The 17,022-nt window shown below is 38.2% G+C and overlaps 1 protein-coding gene across 1 annotated transcript; it reads left to right on the forward strand.

Annotated features, from left to right (window-relative positions):
- The first annotated feature begins 13,499 nt into the window (after positions 1 to 13,499).
- LOC112910935 (olfactory receptor 52E8-like) lies at positions 13,500 to 14,438 on the forward strand. Its single transcript, XM_025987249.2, has one exon. It carries the CDS (start codon positions 13,500 to 13,502, stop codon positions 14,436 to 14,438), a length of 939 nt encoding a protein of 312 aa, XP_025843034.2.
- The last annotated feature ends 2,584 nt before the right edge of the window (positions 14,439 to 17,022 follow it).

A 17,022-nucleotide genomic window follows, 5' to 3' on the forward strand; every position in this document is an offset into this window, starting at 1 on the left:
TCAGTCAGAGGTCTTGGAAGTCTATGCTAGATTTTATGTTCCCTGCATTATGAAAGGTAGAGTTACCTTATATCTAACCCAAAAGAAAAGAGGAAGAATTGAGAGGGGGAATATTGTGACCAGTAATATTAATTATCTTTGAGTGGAGTTTTATATTTAAAGTTATGTATCATTGATGATATCAGATTGGGAGAATTTGATATCCACTTGCAAAATAAGTTAATTTAGATCCTTACTTCACATCATAGAAAAAATTAACCTGCAATGGACTAGATCTCTGGTAAAGTATAAAACCCAGTATTAAGATTATTTGTAATATTTCTCACATAAAATTTTATATTTATGACAATAATAGCAAGAAATATATTTAAATGATTGATTGGACTTCACTAAAATTAATATATATATTTTTTCTTCAGGAGATACTAGTAATAAAATGAAAAAGGAAGTCATAATCTGAGAGAAAATATACCTCATGTGTACAATAAAGGGGTTATATAAAAAATAAAGAATTCTTGTAATACAATTATGAAGAGTCAAATTAATTAAAATAGAAAAGTAACATACATACATTTGTTAAAACCTAAATAACTAGTCATTAGGAGCATATAAATGATCTTTATAATTCATCACTATGGATACGCATATTAAAACTATAGTGTTGAATGTCAGCCCCTCTCTCTGTCCAGTACAAACTTCCTTAAATGTCTACTTACTGAGAATACTTCTCAGTTTATCTTCTACATGAACCTCTCTATCTCAGAAACTATTTCTATAGAACAAAGTTGACAATGGTTTCCTCTCTTTATGATGTATTTTCACCATTTTTGTGTCATGCTTTATATTTTTACTTTAAGGTTTTTTGTTTGTTTGTTTCTGGACTTTTTTATTTTTTAAAAGATTTTATTTGTTTATTCATGAGAGACACAGAAAGAGACAGAAAAATAGGCAAAGGGAGAAGTGGGCTCCCTGTAGAGAGCCCAATGCGAGACTCAATCACAGGACCCTGGGATCACAACCTGAGTTGAAGGCAGGGGCTCAACCACTGAGTCACCCAGGTGTCCTTTTTTCTTCTTTTTTAATACACACTGCAGTTTTACAGAGGTAAGCATAAGGCTACTCCCACATGTTACTACACAAAAGTTTACAAAACCTCGTATCATTTTTTTGGTAAAGTTATTTTATTTATATGTTTATATGTTTTTACTTAAATTATATTAGTTAACATACAGTCTAATATTAGTTTCAGGTATACAATATAGTGATTTAACACTTCCATATCTTGGTTATTGTAAATAATACTCAATAAACATAGGGATACATATATATTTTCAAATTAATGTTTTCATTTTCTTTGGGCAAATACTCAGTAGTGGAATTATTGCATCATATGCTATTTCTATTTTTAATTTTTTGAGAAAACTCTGTGCTGTTTTCCACATGGCTGCACCAATTTACATTCCCATCAACAATGCATGAAGGTTTCTTTTTCCTTACATCCTTGCTAACACTTGTATTTCTTGTCTTTTTTATTCTAACCATTGTGACAGGTGTGAGGTGACATCTCCTTGTGGTTTTCCTTTGAATTTTTCTGATGATTAGTTATAGTGAGCATCTTTTCACGTGGTGCTTGGCCATTTGTATATCTTCCTCTTTGAAGAAATGTACTTGTGTCTTCTATCCATTTTTAATTGGATTATTTTTGGTGTTGAATTGCATAAATTCTTTATATTTTGGATATTAACTCCTTATTGGATATGTCATTTGCAAATATATTCTCCCATCCAGTAGGTTGCCTTTTGTTTTGTTCATGGTTTCTTTTGAACTCAAAATAGATAAACACGTAAATGTGAGACTTGAAACCATAACATATGCAATAATTTTTTTGACATTGGCTATAGCAGCATTTTTCTAGGTATGTCTCTTAAGAGAAGAGAAACAAAAGCAAAAACAAAATGCTGCATCAAAATAAAAAGCTCTTATATAGTGAAATGTATTTCTTTTTAGATGAAATTATGTCTTTCTGCAGTTTTATAAAAAATATAAAGAGCAGAAATCCTTTAAAATATTGCTTCTATGTCATTTTCTATCTCCTTGCTCATGTTAAATTCTAGTTAAATGTAAGTGGCTTGATTATTTATTACTGTTTTGTCAACTTGTTGTTTAGGGGCATGAAGGCATAAAACAAACTAATTCATCTCATAAATTTTATTGACTGGAAATTTAGAAAGGTTAAGCAAAAACTACTTTTCTCTGCTTCATAATGTTTAAGATCTGAGGTATAATCATTCAAATTGCTGAGAGTGACCCGTATGACTGGTGGCTGTAACTAGTGGGCATTTAACTAATTTCTACTTTCATGTCTAGTTTCTAGGCATAGCTGAAGGACTGACCTCTGACCCTTATCTGGAATCTGCATGTGATTTTTCCAGTATGGTGGTCTTAGGATCAAGCTTCTTACAAAGGCCCTAACAAATATTCATCCCAGCAGTATAAGATGGGAGTTGCATGGTCTATTAAAACCAATTCTTGGAAATTATATAGCACTACTTTGACCATACTGTCCTGTTTTAAATAGCCACTTGCCTCCTCAAACACACAGAAAAACCACACTTTTTGATGAGTGAAGTGTCAATACTTTTTAAAGAATACAAGCTACAACTCTTTGAAAGAGTTTTCAAAATAAAACACTCAGCAAATTAGGAATGGAAGAGAACTTCTCACCACAAAGGACATTTTTGAAAAATCCACACTAACATTATATTTAATGATAAAAGACTGAACAGTTTTCCCCTAAAATAAGGAATAGGACAATACTTCCTGTTCTCATTCTTGGTATTCAACACAGTATTGAAAGTTCTAACCAGAGGAATTAGCAATACACATAAACAAACTATTGGAGTTAATGAACATATTAATATTTTCATATTTATTTATAATAAAATATTCAGCAAAGTTGCAGGGAAAAAAGGAAACACACAACAACAATATATTTCTATAAACTCTCAATGAAAATATGAAAAGTAAGTTAAAACAATTCTCTTTATACTATCTTAAATGAATAACATACTCAGAAACACATTTAAACAAAATTTGCACAACAAAAATTATAAAACATTGATGATATTTTGAAAGAACTAAGTAAATGAAAATACATCCTTTGTCCATAGATTGAAGACTTAATATTGCTAAAATGGCAATATTCTCCATGGCATTCTATAGATTTAATGCAATTGTTATTAAAATTTCAATAGACTTTGCAGAAATAGAAACCTAGATCTTGCAGGAGCTGCACCAACCTTCCCGGGCGGAAAGGGGCTCGCAGGGAGTTGGAGCAGGACCCCGGAGGGCGTGGAACCCTTGGGCTCCCTGGGACACTAACAGGCACCTGCCCCTTGGGGAGAGCGCCACACCCCACGGCGGAGCTCCTTAAGGGCTGCAGCGCGCACCCATTGACCCCGGAGCAGCTCGGAGGGGCTCGGGCGGCGGCTCTGCTGAAGGGGCTGCGGGGCGGGAGCAGGAATCCAACAGCGCAGGCCCCGGAGCACAGGGCGCGGGGACACAGCCCAGGATGCGGCCTCCCCCCGGGACAGACAGAGGCCTCGAGGGCCCAGGACAGTGAGGACGCTCCTGCCCCGAGCTGAGCAGATCAGCGGCCTTGCCCCGGAGCCTCCAGGCCCTGCAGACGGAGAGCCCCGGAGTTACTGCGGGAGCTGACTCCAGGGCTCCAGAGCTGCCCCCGCCACTGGGGTTGTTCCTCCTGGGGCCTCACGGGGTGAACAACCCCCACTGAACCCTGCACCAGGCAGGGGCAGAGCAGCTCCCCCAAGGGCTAACACCTGAGAATCAGCACAGCAGGCCCCTCCCCCAGAAGAACAAGGAGACGGACCAGTTCCAGGGGAAGTCAAGGGACTTAAAGTATACAGAATCAGAAGATACTCCCACGTATTTTGTGCGTGTGCGTGTGTGTTTTTCTTTCTTTTTGATTTCTGATTGCTTCCCCCACCCCCTTTTTTCCACCTCTCTTTCTTTTTCTACTCTTTTTTCCCTTTTTTTCTTCTTTCTCTTTTCCTTCCTTCTCTCTCTCTCTTTTTCTCCTTTTCCCAATACAACTTGTTTTTGGCCACTCTGCACTGAGCAAAATGACTAGAAGGAAAACCTCACCTCAAAAGAAAGAATCAGAAACAGTCCTCTCTCCCACAGAGTTACAAAATCTGGATTACAATTCAATGTCAGAAAGCCAATTCAGAAGCACTATTATACAGCTACTGGTGGCTCTAGGAAAAAGCATAAAGGACTCAAGAGACTTCATGACTGCAGAATTTAGATCCAATCAGGCAGAAATTAAATATCAATTGAATGAGATGCAATCCAAACTAGAAGTCCTAACGACGAGGGTTAACGAGGTGGAAGAACGAGTGAGTGACATAGAAGACAAGTTGATGGCAAAGAGGGAAACTGAGGAAAAAGAGACAGACAATTAAGAGACCATGAAGACAGATTAAGGGAAATAAACGACAGCCTGAGGAAGAAAAAACTACGTTTAATTGGGGTTCCCAAGGGCGCCGAAAGGGCCAGAGGGCCAGAATATGTATTTGAACAAATCCTAGCTGAAAACTTTCCTAATCTGGGAAGGGAAACAGGCATTCAGATCCAGGAAATAGAGAGATCCCCCCCTAAAATCAATAAAAACCCTTCAACACCTAACCATTTAATAGTGAAGCTTGCAAATTCCAAAGATAAGGAGAAGATCCTTAAAGCAGCAAGAGAAAAAAAGTACCTGACTTTTATGGGGAGGAATATTAGGGTAACAGCAGACCTCTCCACAGAGAACTGGCAGGCCAGAAAGGGCTGGCAGGATATATTCAGGGTCCTAAATGAGAAGAACATGCAACCAAGAATACTTTATCCAGCAAGGCTCTCATTCAAAATGGAAGGAGAGATAAAGAGCTTCCAAGACAGGCAGCAACTGAAAGAATATGTGACCTCCAAACCAGCTGTGCAAGAAGTTTTAAGGGGGACTCTTAAAATTCCCCTTTAAGAAGAAGTTCAGTGGAACAATCCACAAAAACAAGGACTGAATAGATATCATGATGACACTAAACTCATATCTGTCAATAGTAACTCTGAACGTGAATGGGCTTAATGACCCCATCAAAAGGCGCAGGGTTTCAGACTGGATAAAAAAGCAGGACCCGGGATCCCTGGGTGGCGCAGTGGTTTGGCGCCTGCCTTTGGCCCAGGGCGCGATCCTGGAGACCCGGGATCAAATCCCACATCGGGCTCCCGGTGCATGGAGCCTGCTTCTCCCTCTGCCTATGTCTCTGCCTCTGTCTCTCTCTGTGACTATCATAAAAAAAAAAAAGCAGGACCCATCTATTTGCTGTCTACAAGAGACTCATTATAGACAGAAGGACACCTACAGCCTGAAAATAAAAGGTTGGAGAACCATTTACCTTTCAAATGGTCCTCAAAAGAAAGCAGGGGTAGCCATCCTCATATCAGATAAACTAAAATTTACCCCGAAGGCTATACTGAGAGCTGAAGAGGGACACTATATCATACTCAAAGGATCTATCCAACAAGAGGACTTAACAGTCCTCAATATATATGCCCCGAATGTGGGAGCTGCCAAATATTTAAACCAATTAATAACCAAACTGAAGAAATACTTTGATAATAATACACTTATACTTGGTGACTTCAATCTAGCTCTTTCTATACTAGATAGGTCTTCTAAGCACAACATCTCCAAAGAAACGAGAGCTTTAAATGATACACTGGACCAGATGGATTTCACAGATATCTACAGAACTTTACATCCAAACTCAACTGAATACACATTCTTCTCAAGTGCACATGGAACTTTCTCCAGAATAGACCACATATTGGGTCACAAATCGGGTCTGAACCGATACCAAAAGATCAGGATAGTCCCCTGTATATTCTCAGACGATAATGCCTTGAAATTAGAACTAAGCCACAACAAGAAGTTTAAGGACCACAAACACTTGGAGGTTAAGGACCATCCTGCTAAAAGATGAAAAGGTCAACCAGGAAATTAAGGAAGAATTAAAAAGATTCATGGAAACTAATGAGAATGAAGATACAACCGTTCAAAATCTTGGGGATGCAGCAAAAGCAGTCCTGAGGGGGAAATACATCGCAATACAAGCATCCATTCAAAAAATGGAAAGAACTCAAATACAAAAGCTCAACTTACACATAAAGGAGCTAGAGAAAAAGCAGCAAATGGACCCCACGCCCAGCCGAAGAAGAGAGTTAATTAAAATTCGAGCAGAAATAAATGAAATCGAGACCAGAAGAACTGTGAACAGATCAACAGAACCAGGAGTTGGTTCTTTGAAAGAATTAATAAGATAGATAAACCATTAGCCAACCTTATTAAAGAGAAGAGAGAGAAGACTCAAGTTAATAAAATCATGAATGAGTAAGAAGACATCACTCCCAACACCAAGGAAATACAAAATACTTTAAAAACATATTATGAACAGCTATACGCCAATAAATTAGGCAATCTAGAAGAAATGGACACATTCCTGGAAAGCCACAAACTACCAAAACTGGAGCAGGAAGAAATAGAAAACCTGAACAGGCCAATAACCAGGGAGGAAATTGAAGCAGTCATCAAAAACCTCCCAAGACACAAGAGTCCAGGGCCCGATGGCTTCTCAGGGGAATTCTATCAAACATTTAAAGAAGAAATCATACCTATTCTACTAAAGCTGTTTGGAAAGATAGAAAGAGATGGAGTACTTCCAAATTCATTCTATGAGGCCAGCATCACCTTATTTCTGAAACCAGACAAAGACCCCACCAAAAAGGAGAATTGCAGACCAATATCCCTGATGAACATGGATGCAAAAATTCTCAACAAGATACTAGCCAATAGCATCCAACAGTACCTTAAGAAAATTATTCACCATGACCAAGTAGGATTTATCCCCGGGACACAAGTCTGGTTCAACACTCGTAAAACAATCAGTGTGATTCATCATATCAGCAAGAGAAAAACCAAGAACCGTATGATCCTCTCATTAGATGCAGAGAAAGCATTTGACAAAATACAGCATCCATTCTGAATCAAAACTCTTCAGAGTGTTCGGATAAAGGGAACTTTCCTCGACATCTTAAAAGCCATTTACGAAAAGCCCACAGCAAATATCATTCTCAATGGGGAAGCACTGGGAGCCTTTCCCCTAAGATTAGGAACATGACAGGGATGTCCACTCTCACCACTGCTATTCAACATAGTTCTGGAAGTCCTCGCCTCAGCATTCAGACAACAAAAAGACATTAAAGGCATTCAAATTGGCAAAGAAGAAGTCAAACTCTCCCTCTTTGCCGATGACATGATACTCTACATAGAAAACCCAAAAGCCTCCACCCCAAGGTTGAAAGAACTCATACAGCAATTTGGTAGCGTGGCAGGATACAAAATCAATGCCCAGAAATCAATGGCATTTCTATACACTAACAATGAGACTGAAGAAAGAGAAATTAAGGAGTCAATCCCATTTACAATTGCACCCCAAAGCATAAGATACCTAGGAATAAACCTAACCAAAGAGGTAAAGGATCTATACCCTAAAAGCTATATTACACTTCTGAAAGAAATTGAGGAAGACACAAAGAGATGGAAAACTATTCCATGCTCATGGATTGGCAGAATTAATATTGTGAAAATGTCAATGTTACCCAGGGCAATTTACACGTTTAATGCAATCCCTATCAATATACCATGGACTTTCTTCAGAGAGTTAGAACAAATTATTTTAAGATTTGTGTGGAATCAGAAAAGACTCCGAATAGCCAGGGGAATTTTAAAAAAGAAAACCATAGTTGGGGGCATCACAATGCCAGATTTCAGGTTGTAGTACAAAGCTGTGGTCACCAAGAGAGTGTGCTACTGGCACAAAAACAGACACATAGATCAATGGAACAGAATAGAGAATCCAGAAGTGGACCCTCAACTTTATGGTCAACTAATATTTGATAAAGGAGGAAAGACTATCCACTGGAAGAAAGATAGTCTCTTCAATAAATGGTGCTGGGAAAATAGGACATCCACATGCAAAAGAATGAAACGGACCATTCTCTTTCACCATACACAACGATAAACTCAAAATGAATGAGAGATCTAAATGTGAGACAAGAGTCCATCAAAATCATAGAAGAGAACACAGGTAACAAACACCCTCTTTGAACTCGGCCACAGTAACTTCTTGCAAGATACATCCACAAAGGCAAAAGAAACAAAAGCAAAAATGAACTATTGGGACTTCATCAAGATAAGAAGCTTTTGCACAGCAAAGGATACAGTCAACAAAACTAAAAGACAACCTACAGAATGGGAGAAGATATTTGCAAATGACATATCAGATAAAGGGCTAGTTTCCAAAATCTATAAAGAACTTATTAAACTCAACACCCAAGAAACAAACAATCCAATCATGAAATGGGCAAAAGACATGAACAGAAATCTCACAGAGGAAGACATGGACATGGCCAACATGCACATGAGAAAATGCTCTGCATCACTTGCCATCAGGGAAATACAAATCAAAACCACAATGAGTTACCACCTCACACCAGTGAGAATGGGGAAAATTAACAAGGCAGTAATCCACAAATGTTGGAGAGGATGCGGAGAAAAGGGAACCCTCTTACACTGTTGGTGAGAATGTGAAATGGTGCAGCCACTCTGGAAAACTGTGTGGAGGTTTCTCAAAGAGTTAAAAATAGACCTGCCCTATGACCCAGCAATTGCACTGTTGGGGATTTACCCCAAAGATTCAGATGCAATGAAACGCCGGGACACCTGCACCCCGATGTTTCTATCAGCAATGGCCACAATAGCCAAACTGTGGAAGGAGCCTTGGTGTCCATCAAAAGATGAATGGATAAAGAAGATGTGGTTTATGTATACAATGGAATATTACTCAGCAATTAGAGACGACAAATACCCACCATTTGCTTCAACGTGGATGGAACTGGAGGGTATTATGCTGAGTGCAGTAAGTCTATCAGAGAAGGACAAACAGTGTATGTTCTCATTCATTTGGGGAATATAAATAATAGTGAAAGGGAATATAAAGGAAGGGAGAATACATGTCTGGTAAATATCAGCAAGGGAGACAGAACATGAAGACTCCTAACTCTGGGAAACGAACTAGGGGTGGTGGAAGGGGAGGAGGGCGGTGGGTGGGGGGGGAACTGGTGACGGGCACTGAGGGGGACACTTGACAGGATGAGCACTGGGTGTTATTCTGTATGTTGGTAAATTGAACACCAATAAAAATTAATTTATTTTAAAAAAGATTCCTAGTAGCTTTAGATTAATAGAGTTTGTGAGGCATGCCCTTAACTTTCTGTCAGACATGATGTATGAGAAAGTACCTTAAGTCTTTGAGATCTTAAAGATTTTATAGTCACACTCTTGGTATGATCTTAGCCTTGGAGCTGTTTCTTGTTTTGAGAATGGTTTGCCGTGAAGAGAAGATGAGAATGGAAATAGACTTGATTTTAAAAAGCAGTACATCGGGGATCCCTGGGTGGCGCAGCGGTTTGGCGCCTGCCTTTGGACCAGGGCGCGATCCTGGAGACCCGGGATCGAATCCCACATCAGGCTCCCGGTGCATGGAGCCTGCTTCTCCCTCTGCCTGTGTCTCTGCCTCTCTCTCTCTGTATGACTATCATAAATAAATAAAAAAATTTAAAAAAAAAGCAGTACATCTCTATTTTCTCTAAATTTTGTTTGAAAGCCAAATAATCTCATCTTTAACTCTTCTTTATCTTTCCAAATTTTATTATACATAGCTAAAAGAAACTACCTTGTACTTCTGACACCCTGCCTGGAAATCTCTTTGGCCAAATCCACCAGTTCATTATAAGTATTTTTTTTTCCAGTTATTGAATGCAATAGCTTGGCCAAATTTTATATCTCTATATAGAAAAGATCCTTTTTACCTAAGCTTGCAATTCTGTCTTCCTCACCTTTCTTCTGCCCCCATTGGCAGTCCTATTAAGGCCCATCCTTCTTCATCTCTATGCACAGCTCTCAAATCAATGACACATGTTTTAGGTTTTAATAAGATGGAACTAGGTTTAAGGTAGCCAAGTTTCTTCTGGTTTTCTATTCTTTTGTATATATCATCCTGAAACTTAATGGTATACAGGCAACAGATATATATTTTATTATGTTCACATATTTTTTTAAGAATAAATTTATTTTTTATTGGTGTTCAATTTGTCAACATACAGAATAACACCCAGTGCTCATCCCGTCAAGTGCCCCCCTCAGTGCCCGTCACCCAGTCACCCCCACCCCACGCCCTCCTCCCCTTCCACCACCCCTAGTTCATTTCCTAGAGTTAGGAGTCTTCATGTTCTGTCTCCCTTTCTGATATTTCCTACCCATTTCTTCTCTCTTCCCTTCTATTTCTTTTCACTATTATTTATATTCCCCAAATAATGAGAACATATAATGTTTTTCCTTCTCTGATTGACTCATTTCACTCAGCATAATACCCTCCAGTTCCACCCACGTTGAAGCAAATGGTGGGTATTTTCCAATGGCTGAGTACTATTCCATTGTATACATAAACCACATCTTTATCCCCTCATCTTTCAATGGACACCAAGGCTCACATATTGTATAGTTCAGGAATTTAAAAAAAAGCATACTGAGGAAAGTTCTTTATTTTCTCTACAAAAGTTAAGATTATAAGTGAGGGTAGCTGAAATGGATAAAGTTGTTTTAAAGAACTTCAATAGGTGGAGTAGGTCACCCTAAGCTAGTCTCTTCAGTTTGATGTCTGGGGTCCAGACTAGGAAAGTGGATAGATAGGCTCAGCTAACACTGTTATATGGAGCTAAGGTCTGTAAATTTCCTTGTGTCTGAGTGGCTTTCCTCTACCCTGATCATCAGTGCCTTTCCTTGCTCCTGCAATCATTAAACAATTAGTGGGGTAATGATAAGTAAGAAGTTTAGCTCAACTTTTGAGCTTCCTTCTTTACAGGATCTTGTCTCCTTATATCTTTTTTGCTTTATCTTGCCTTTCACAAGAATAGGTCATCAGGAGTGGGGCAGAGGAATTATAGAAACATTGATTTAGGCTATAACACAGATGATGTAGAACCAAAAGAGCAAGGGCAGACTGATGGAATACAACATTGGCGGAGGTAGCTGATAAACATCTTGACAGCTCAAGTATTAATCAGGAGCTTAGACTTTTAATTTGAAAGCAGAAAAGATACAGAATCTCAATTGAAAGGAAAGAGTAGATGGTTCTTGCCCTGTAGTTCCAGTGAGTATGGGGAGGTGTTTTATAACCCTCCAGTGAATATCACAGTTGATGCTAAGAAACAGGGGAAACTACAGCCGGATCCCACTGGAAGCAGGGCAGCTGCATCAATATAAATGCCTACTCCTTGCATAGGAAAGTGTGGATCCAGAGAAATGTCAGACAATATTTCCAAAGTCCATCCTCTCAGAGACATTTGGAAAGCTAGGTAAGGCTGTGTTGTCATTGGTTAGGGCTGTGGGAAATAGCATGAGAAATGGGAAATGAGTTCAGGCTTACCCAGAATAGGGAGAGGGAAGGAAAGTAAGGACATAATACAGATAAATGCAGGAAATGCATAAACATAGGGAAAAAGGTAAAGAGAATACACAAACAAGATTTGGGCATTACCAAATTTTATACTCATAAACAATCATGATTACAGATATTCCTATGAGTATATATATCTCTTTGCCTTTTTAGTCTCATGCATGCAGCCCCAGGTAACATGCAGAAGGAAATTCTGTATCAGCTCAGCTACTTTTTCTTACCTTATATACTAGGAAACTAATGTGAATATTAAGAGATCAATGACCACGTTTCCTTGGTAACTGACACATTTCCAGGCCTAATAAATTAGATAAACAGGTATGTTTTTTACCAGTGAAATTCATGGATGAAACATCATGAAGGATAACTATGAATGCTGGTAGAGTTTGTTTCATTTTGTTTTGTCTTATCTTGAATAGGGTCCAAAACCAAGGTGAAAAGGTAGCTGAGTAATGGGATAGCATGTGGGTAGTTCTGGTTATTTCGGAGTAGCATATACCATGGGACTGGGAATTAGGGATGGATAAGATGAAAAGGTGCACAGTAGAGTTTCTCAACCTTGGCACTATTGACGTTTGGGGGCATACCATTCTTTGTTCTGGGAGTGGGGGCTGTTCCATGAACTGTGGGATGTTTAGCAGCATTTCTGGCACCTACCCAATAGATACTGGTAACACTTCCCTCAAATTCTGACAGTCAGAGATATTTCCAGACATTAACAAGTATACCCTAGGGAGAAAATGACCACTGGTTGAAAAACACTGGAATAATCATTTCTCCTTTTCTTTATCATTTACAGGACATGAAATGGTATTTATGTATGTGGGGCAAGGTGAGTGGGTAGGTGGAGGCCGTGGAATATGGTAAAGTAATGAGTAACATGATGTGGAATTGAGAAAATGATTGTCTTGTACAATTTGTTTCAGGATGGTAGAAATCATGGTCCCCAGGAGGAGAGGCTGGGGCCCAGTCACATCACTCTATTTGGCAAAGATTTGAGGATATGTGAATATATATTGATAGAATAGATCAGTATACACACACTTATGGAATGAATAAATGACTATTGGTTAACTGATTTGGAAATGTGGCTGTTGAAGCACTCAGGAGGATACATACTCATAGGAGGTTAATGCTCCCAGAAAATTAGGGGTGGGAATGAGATTGGTTTCCTTCTTTGGATGTAAATATCAATCTACAATTCTACAATCTTACAATCTAGTTCACTTGAGTGCTGGTTGTTGTTATGACTTTCCTCTGACTTTCACTTAAACTTTTTTTTTTCCCTGAGAATTTGTATTACACATACAATAGTTTCAGGTGCATGAGTAAACAAAACTAAATTTGTTGTCTCTGTTTCAGAATCAAAGAGAGGTATATGCACAAACACACACATATACATATATATATGTATAATATACATATACATAAGCACACACAAAACTCACATTAATAGTCCTCAAATTCCCCAATAAGAGAATGGGTTGAATTACATATGGTAAAGCATTTTTCATATAAATTAAATGCAGTGCCTGTAACACCATGAAATACAAAGAACAAAACCCTGCCTTGAATATCTATCTGATAGATGGATATTCTTCTTCCCTCTCTTGTTCAATCTTTAACATAGAGGAATGATCTGAGGAATAGAGAGACTTGCTCTATTCCTGGAGCCCTCTGATGTTCTGCTAAGGATGACAGATAAGTTTTGATAATATTGGAAGAAATGGGAGAAAATGAATACTGCACACTCATTTTGCATTTAACCAGGAGTCAGGAAAAAGATGAAATTGAAGCAAGAGTCACTAATGGGAAGTTGACATCTAACATGGTTATATCCAGTCACCAACAATAACAGAGACAATGTCCATTCTTAATGATACCCAGTTTCACCCTTCTTCATTCCTACTCTTGGGTATACCAGGGCTAGAAGATGTGCATTTCTGGATCGGATTTCCCTTTTTATTTGTGTATCTTGTTGCACTCCTGGGGAATACTGCTGTCTTATTTGTGATCCTGACTGAGCATAATCTCCATGAGCCCATGTACTACTTTCTGGCCATGTTGGACTGCATTGACCTGGGCTTGTCCACAGCCACCATCCCAAAAATGTTGGGCATCTTCTGGTTCAGCCTCAGAGATATATCTTTTGAAAGCTGTCTTTCCCAGATGTTCTTCATCCATTTCTTCACTGCCATGGAGAGCATTGTGTTGGTGGCCATGGCCTTTGACCGCTACATTGCCATTTGTAAACCTCTTCGGTACACCATGATCTTCACCAACAGAATCATCATCATCATTGCAGGCATTGCTATTCTGAGGAGTCTTTGCCTGGTGATCCCACTGGTGTTTCTCCTCCTGAGGCTGCCCTTTTGTGGGCACCACATCATCCCTCATACCTATTGTGAACACATGGGCATTGCCCGTCTGGCTTGTGCCAGCATCAAAGTCAACATAATATTTGGTCTTGGGGATATGTCTGTTTTATTATTGGATGTGCTTCTTATTATTCTTTCCTATGTCAGGATCCTCCATGCTGTTTTCTGCTTGCCCTCCAAGGAGGCTCGGCTGAAAGCTCTCAACACCTGTGGGTCCCACATTGGTGTTATTTCAGCCTTTTTCACTCCAGCCTTTTTCTCTTTCTTGACACATCGTTTTGGCCACAACATCCCCAAATATATCCACATTTTTTTAGCCAATCTATACATCGTTGTTCCACCAGCTCTCAATCCTGCAATCTATGGGGTCAGGACCAAGCAGATTAGAGAACGGGTTTTGAGGATTTTTTTAAAAGACATTTAACCATTGGTAGTCCTAGAATTACAGTTCATATTTGCTCCATTCACTCATTAGAAGGGGGTTATCGTTTTAAAAGATAGAAGTAGCAAAGGTGAATATGAACATTTCTTTCTCTGTAATCCACTGAGTTTACAGATAATAATAAATTTATTGGTGATAATATTACAATTTTTAAGTATTGCATCTTTTACAAAGTGCTTATACTTATACTATCTGATAATCAAGGTAGTCCTATAAAGTCATTACTATATTCACAAGCTTTCAAGTGAGAGTTTGATGCTGAGTATTGCTAAATTATTCATCTGAAAATTCAGCTGTTAGGAATAGATTCTTAAGTCAGGTAGTTTTAGAATTATACTAGTTTCTGAATCACCAGAAGAAATATGAAAGCAACAGAATGAAATTTGTTCAAGGATTATACGTAATTTTGGTGACAGAATTCTTAAAATACTAATGACATTATTTAACTTACTATGATTTACTGCTCTAAATAATGTACTTACAGTAAGACACTTATTTCTTATGTGGATCCTATGATGTAATCACTTAATATTTGTATTTTCATATAAATAAACTGTAGATGAAAAACTTGTCCATAAAAAGCTACGATTGATATTTTGGCCCCAGGCATCTAGAGAAATAGAAGGCATGCATTTAGAAATGAAATAGAGCAGGAAATAATGGTACATGATTATGAAAGATACATTCATTAAGTGAATATTTATTAACTTCTGCATGTGCTGAATGATACGTGGCTGGTTGGTGATAGACGGATGGAAAGACAGCATCCAATATTCTAAGAAACTAATGATAGCAGTTAGGCTACTAAGGCAAAGAACATCATCATGCTATAGGATTACATATTAATTTATATTTGGGAGGCACTTTATAGAAGCTTTGTAATAATATTAAGTAAATATTCAGAAGCTGGGCTAATATATTAAAAATAGCCACATGAAACTAGAACTGTATTTGACTTTTTTTCAATTTCTAAAATAGTCATATGGAAAATTATTGACCTAGTCATAAAGGAGATTTTATTTTTTGTTTGTTTCATTTTGATTTCTTTCCTTAGAGAGAGGGAGGGGGTGCACATGGTGGGAAGGGGCAGAGGGAGAAGGAGAGAAAATCTCTGGTAGACTTTCCATTGGGTGAGGACCCCAGACGTGTGGCTCCATCTCAAGACCCTGAGATCATGACTTCAGCCAAAGTCAAGAGTTAGGGACTTAACTGAGTGAGACACTCAGGTGCCTCTCTTCCTTTGAGGAAGGACATCTAGCTTACAAATTTTTTTTTTAGTAATAAGAGGATAAAGGTTAAAAATATTTGCTTGGCACATCTAGGTTAGACATGACTGGTGTTTACTGATATTTCCAGCTTTCTTTTTCTTCCAGGAACATGAATGGATTACATGTGTCCAAATTCTTGCAGTTACACTTGGCCATGGGACTAGTTAAATCAGTGACCTGACATATGTCAATTCTGAGAGGAAGCATTTAAGAGTGATTATGTACTTCTCCATTTCCCTCCCCCTACTCTTGTGTACCCTGAAGGCTTTTGTTAATATGCTTTATCAAAAATTCTGGTGCCTTCATCAGAATAGATCCTTGAGTGACTACAATAGAATCTTTCCCCACCCCCAAAACCTCTATTGGTTGTGTAATCTAAACAAGAATTAAACCTTTGATTGTTTAACACACTGAAATTTGGGAGACGATGGGTGTTACCTCAGCATAATCAAGAATATCTGGAATGATATCACACTCATGGACAAGAAAGAGCCCAAATATATATGCTTAGCTAAGATTAACTAAGTTTTTCCTGAAGAACAAAGTTAGAAGATTTATTCTGACAGAACACAAGACCTGCTGAAAGGCGATAAAGACCGATAGCAAAGCTAAAGTAATTGAATAGTTTGCTTTTGACTCAATTGTAGAAAACCAGTCCAATGAGGTTGCACAGAGTCCAGAAAAAGACCCCAAGATACATATTTATTTGAATTATGGCAGAGATAACATGGCACTACCATGACAAAATATAGTATTAATAAAAGATACCGGATTGATTGGAGAGTCATGAAAAAATAATGAATCTTGATATTTATCACACAAACATCCTTCCCAAATGAATTGTAGGTGTAAGCTTGAAAGGAAAAAACAATGGAGTCTCTAGGAAAAAAAAGAGAGAATATCTTCAGAACCTTACAATAAGGAAAGATCCTAAAATAAGACACACATACATACAGATATATTAACAATATAGGGAACATATTGACTAGTGAGTGTATGTTCAAATTAAGAGTATCTTTCATCAAAGACACTATTAACAGAGAAAGTAGGTAAACCAGATGACTTGTTTTACAGAATATATAGAGGACTCCTATAGATAGAAAAGAAAAAGAACATCACCACATAGAAAAATTAGTAAAAGACTTGTATAGGATTTCATAAAGGAGGATATGCCAATGAACACAAAATGATGGTCTACTTCCTTAAACATAAAGAAAATACATTTGAAGTTACCAACTAGGTCTACTATGGATGACCAGAATGGATAAAATTAGTTAAGTAGCAGTATGCATCCAGAG

This window comes from Vulpes vulpes, chromosome 11 (assembly GCF_048418805.1).
Source record: "Vulpes vulpes isolate BD-2025 chromosome 11, VulVul3, whole genome shotgun sequence".
NCBI lineage: Eukaryota > Metazoa > Chordata > Mammalia > Carnivora > Canidae > Vulpes > Vulpes vulpes.

What these genes read in the sequence shown, in the direction of transcription:
- LOC112910935 (XM_025987249.2), top strand. Translation starts at nt 13,500, where the DNA reads ATGTCCATTCTTAATGATACCCAGTTTCACCCTTCTTCATTCCTACTC.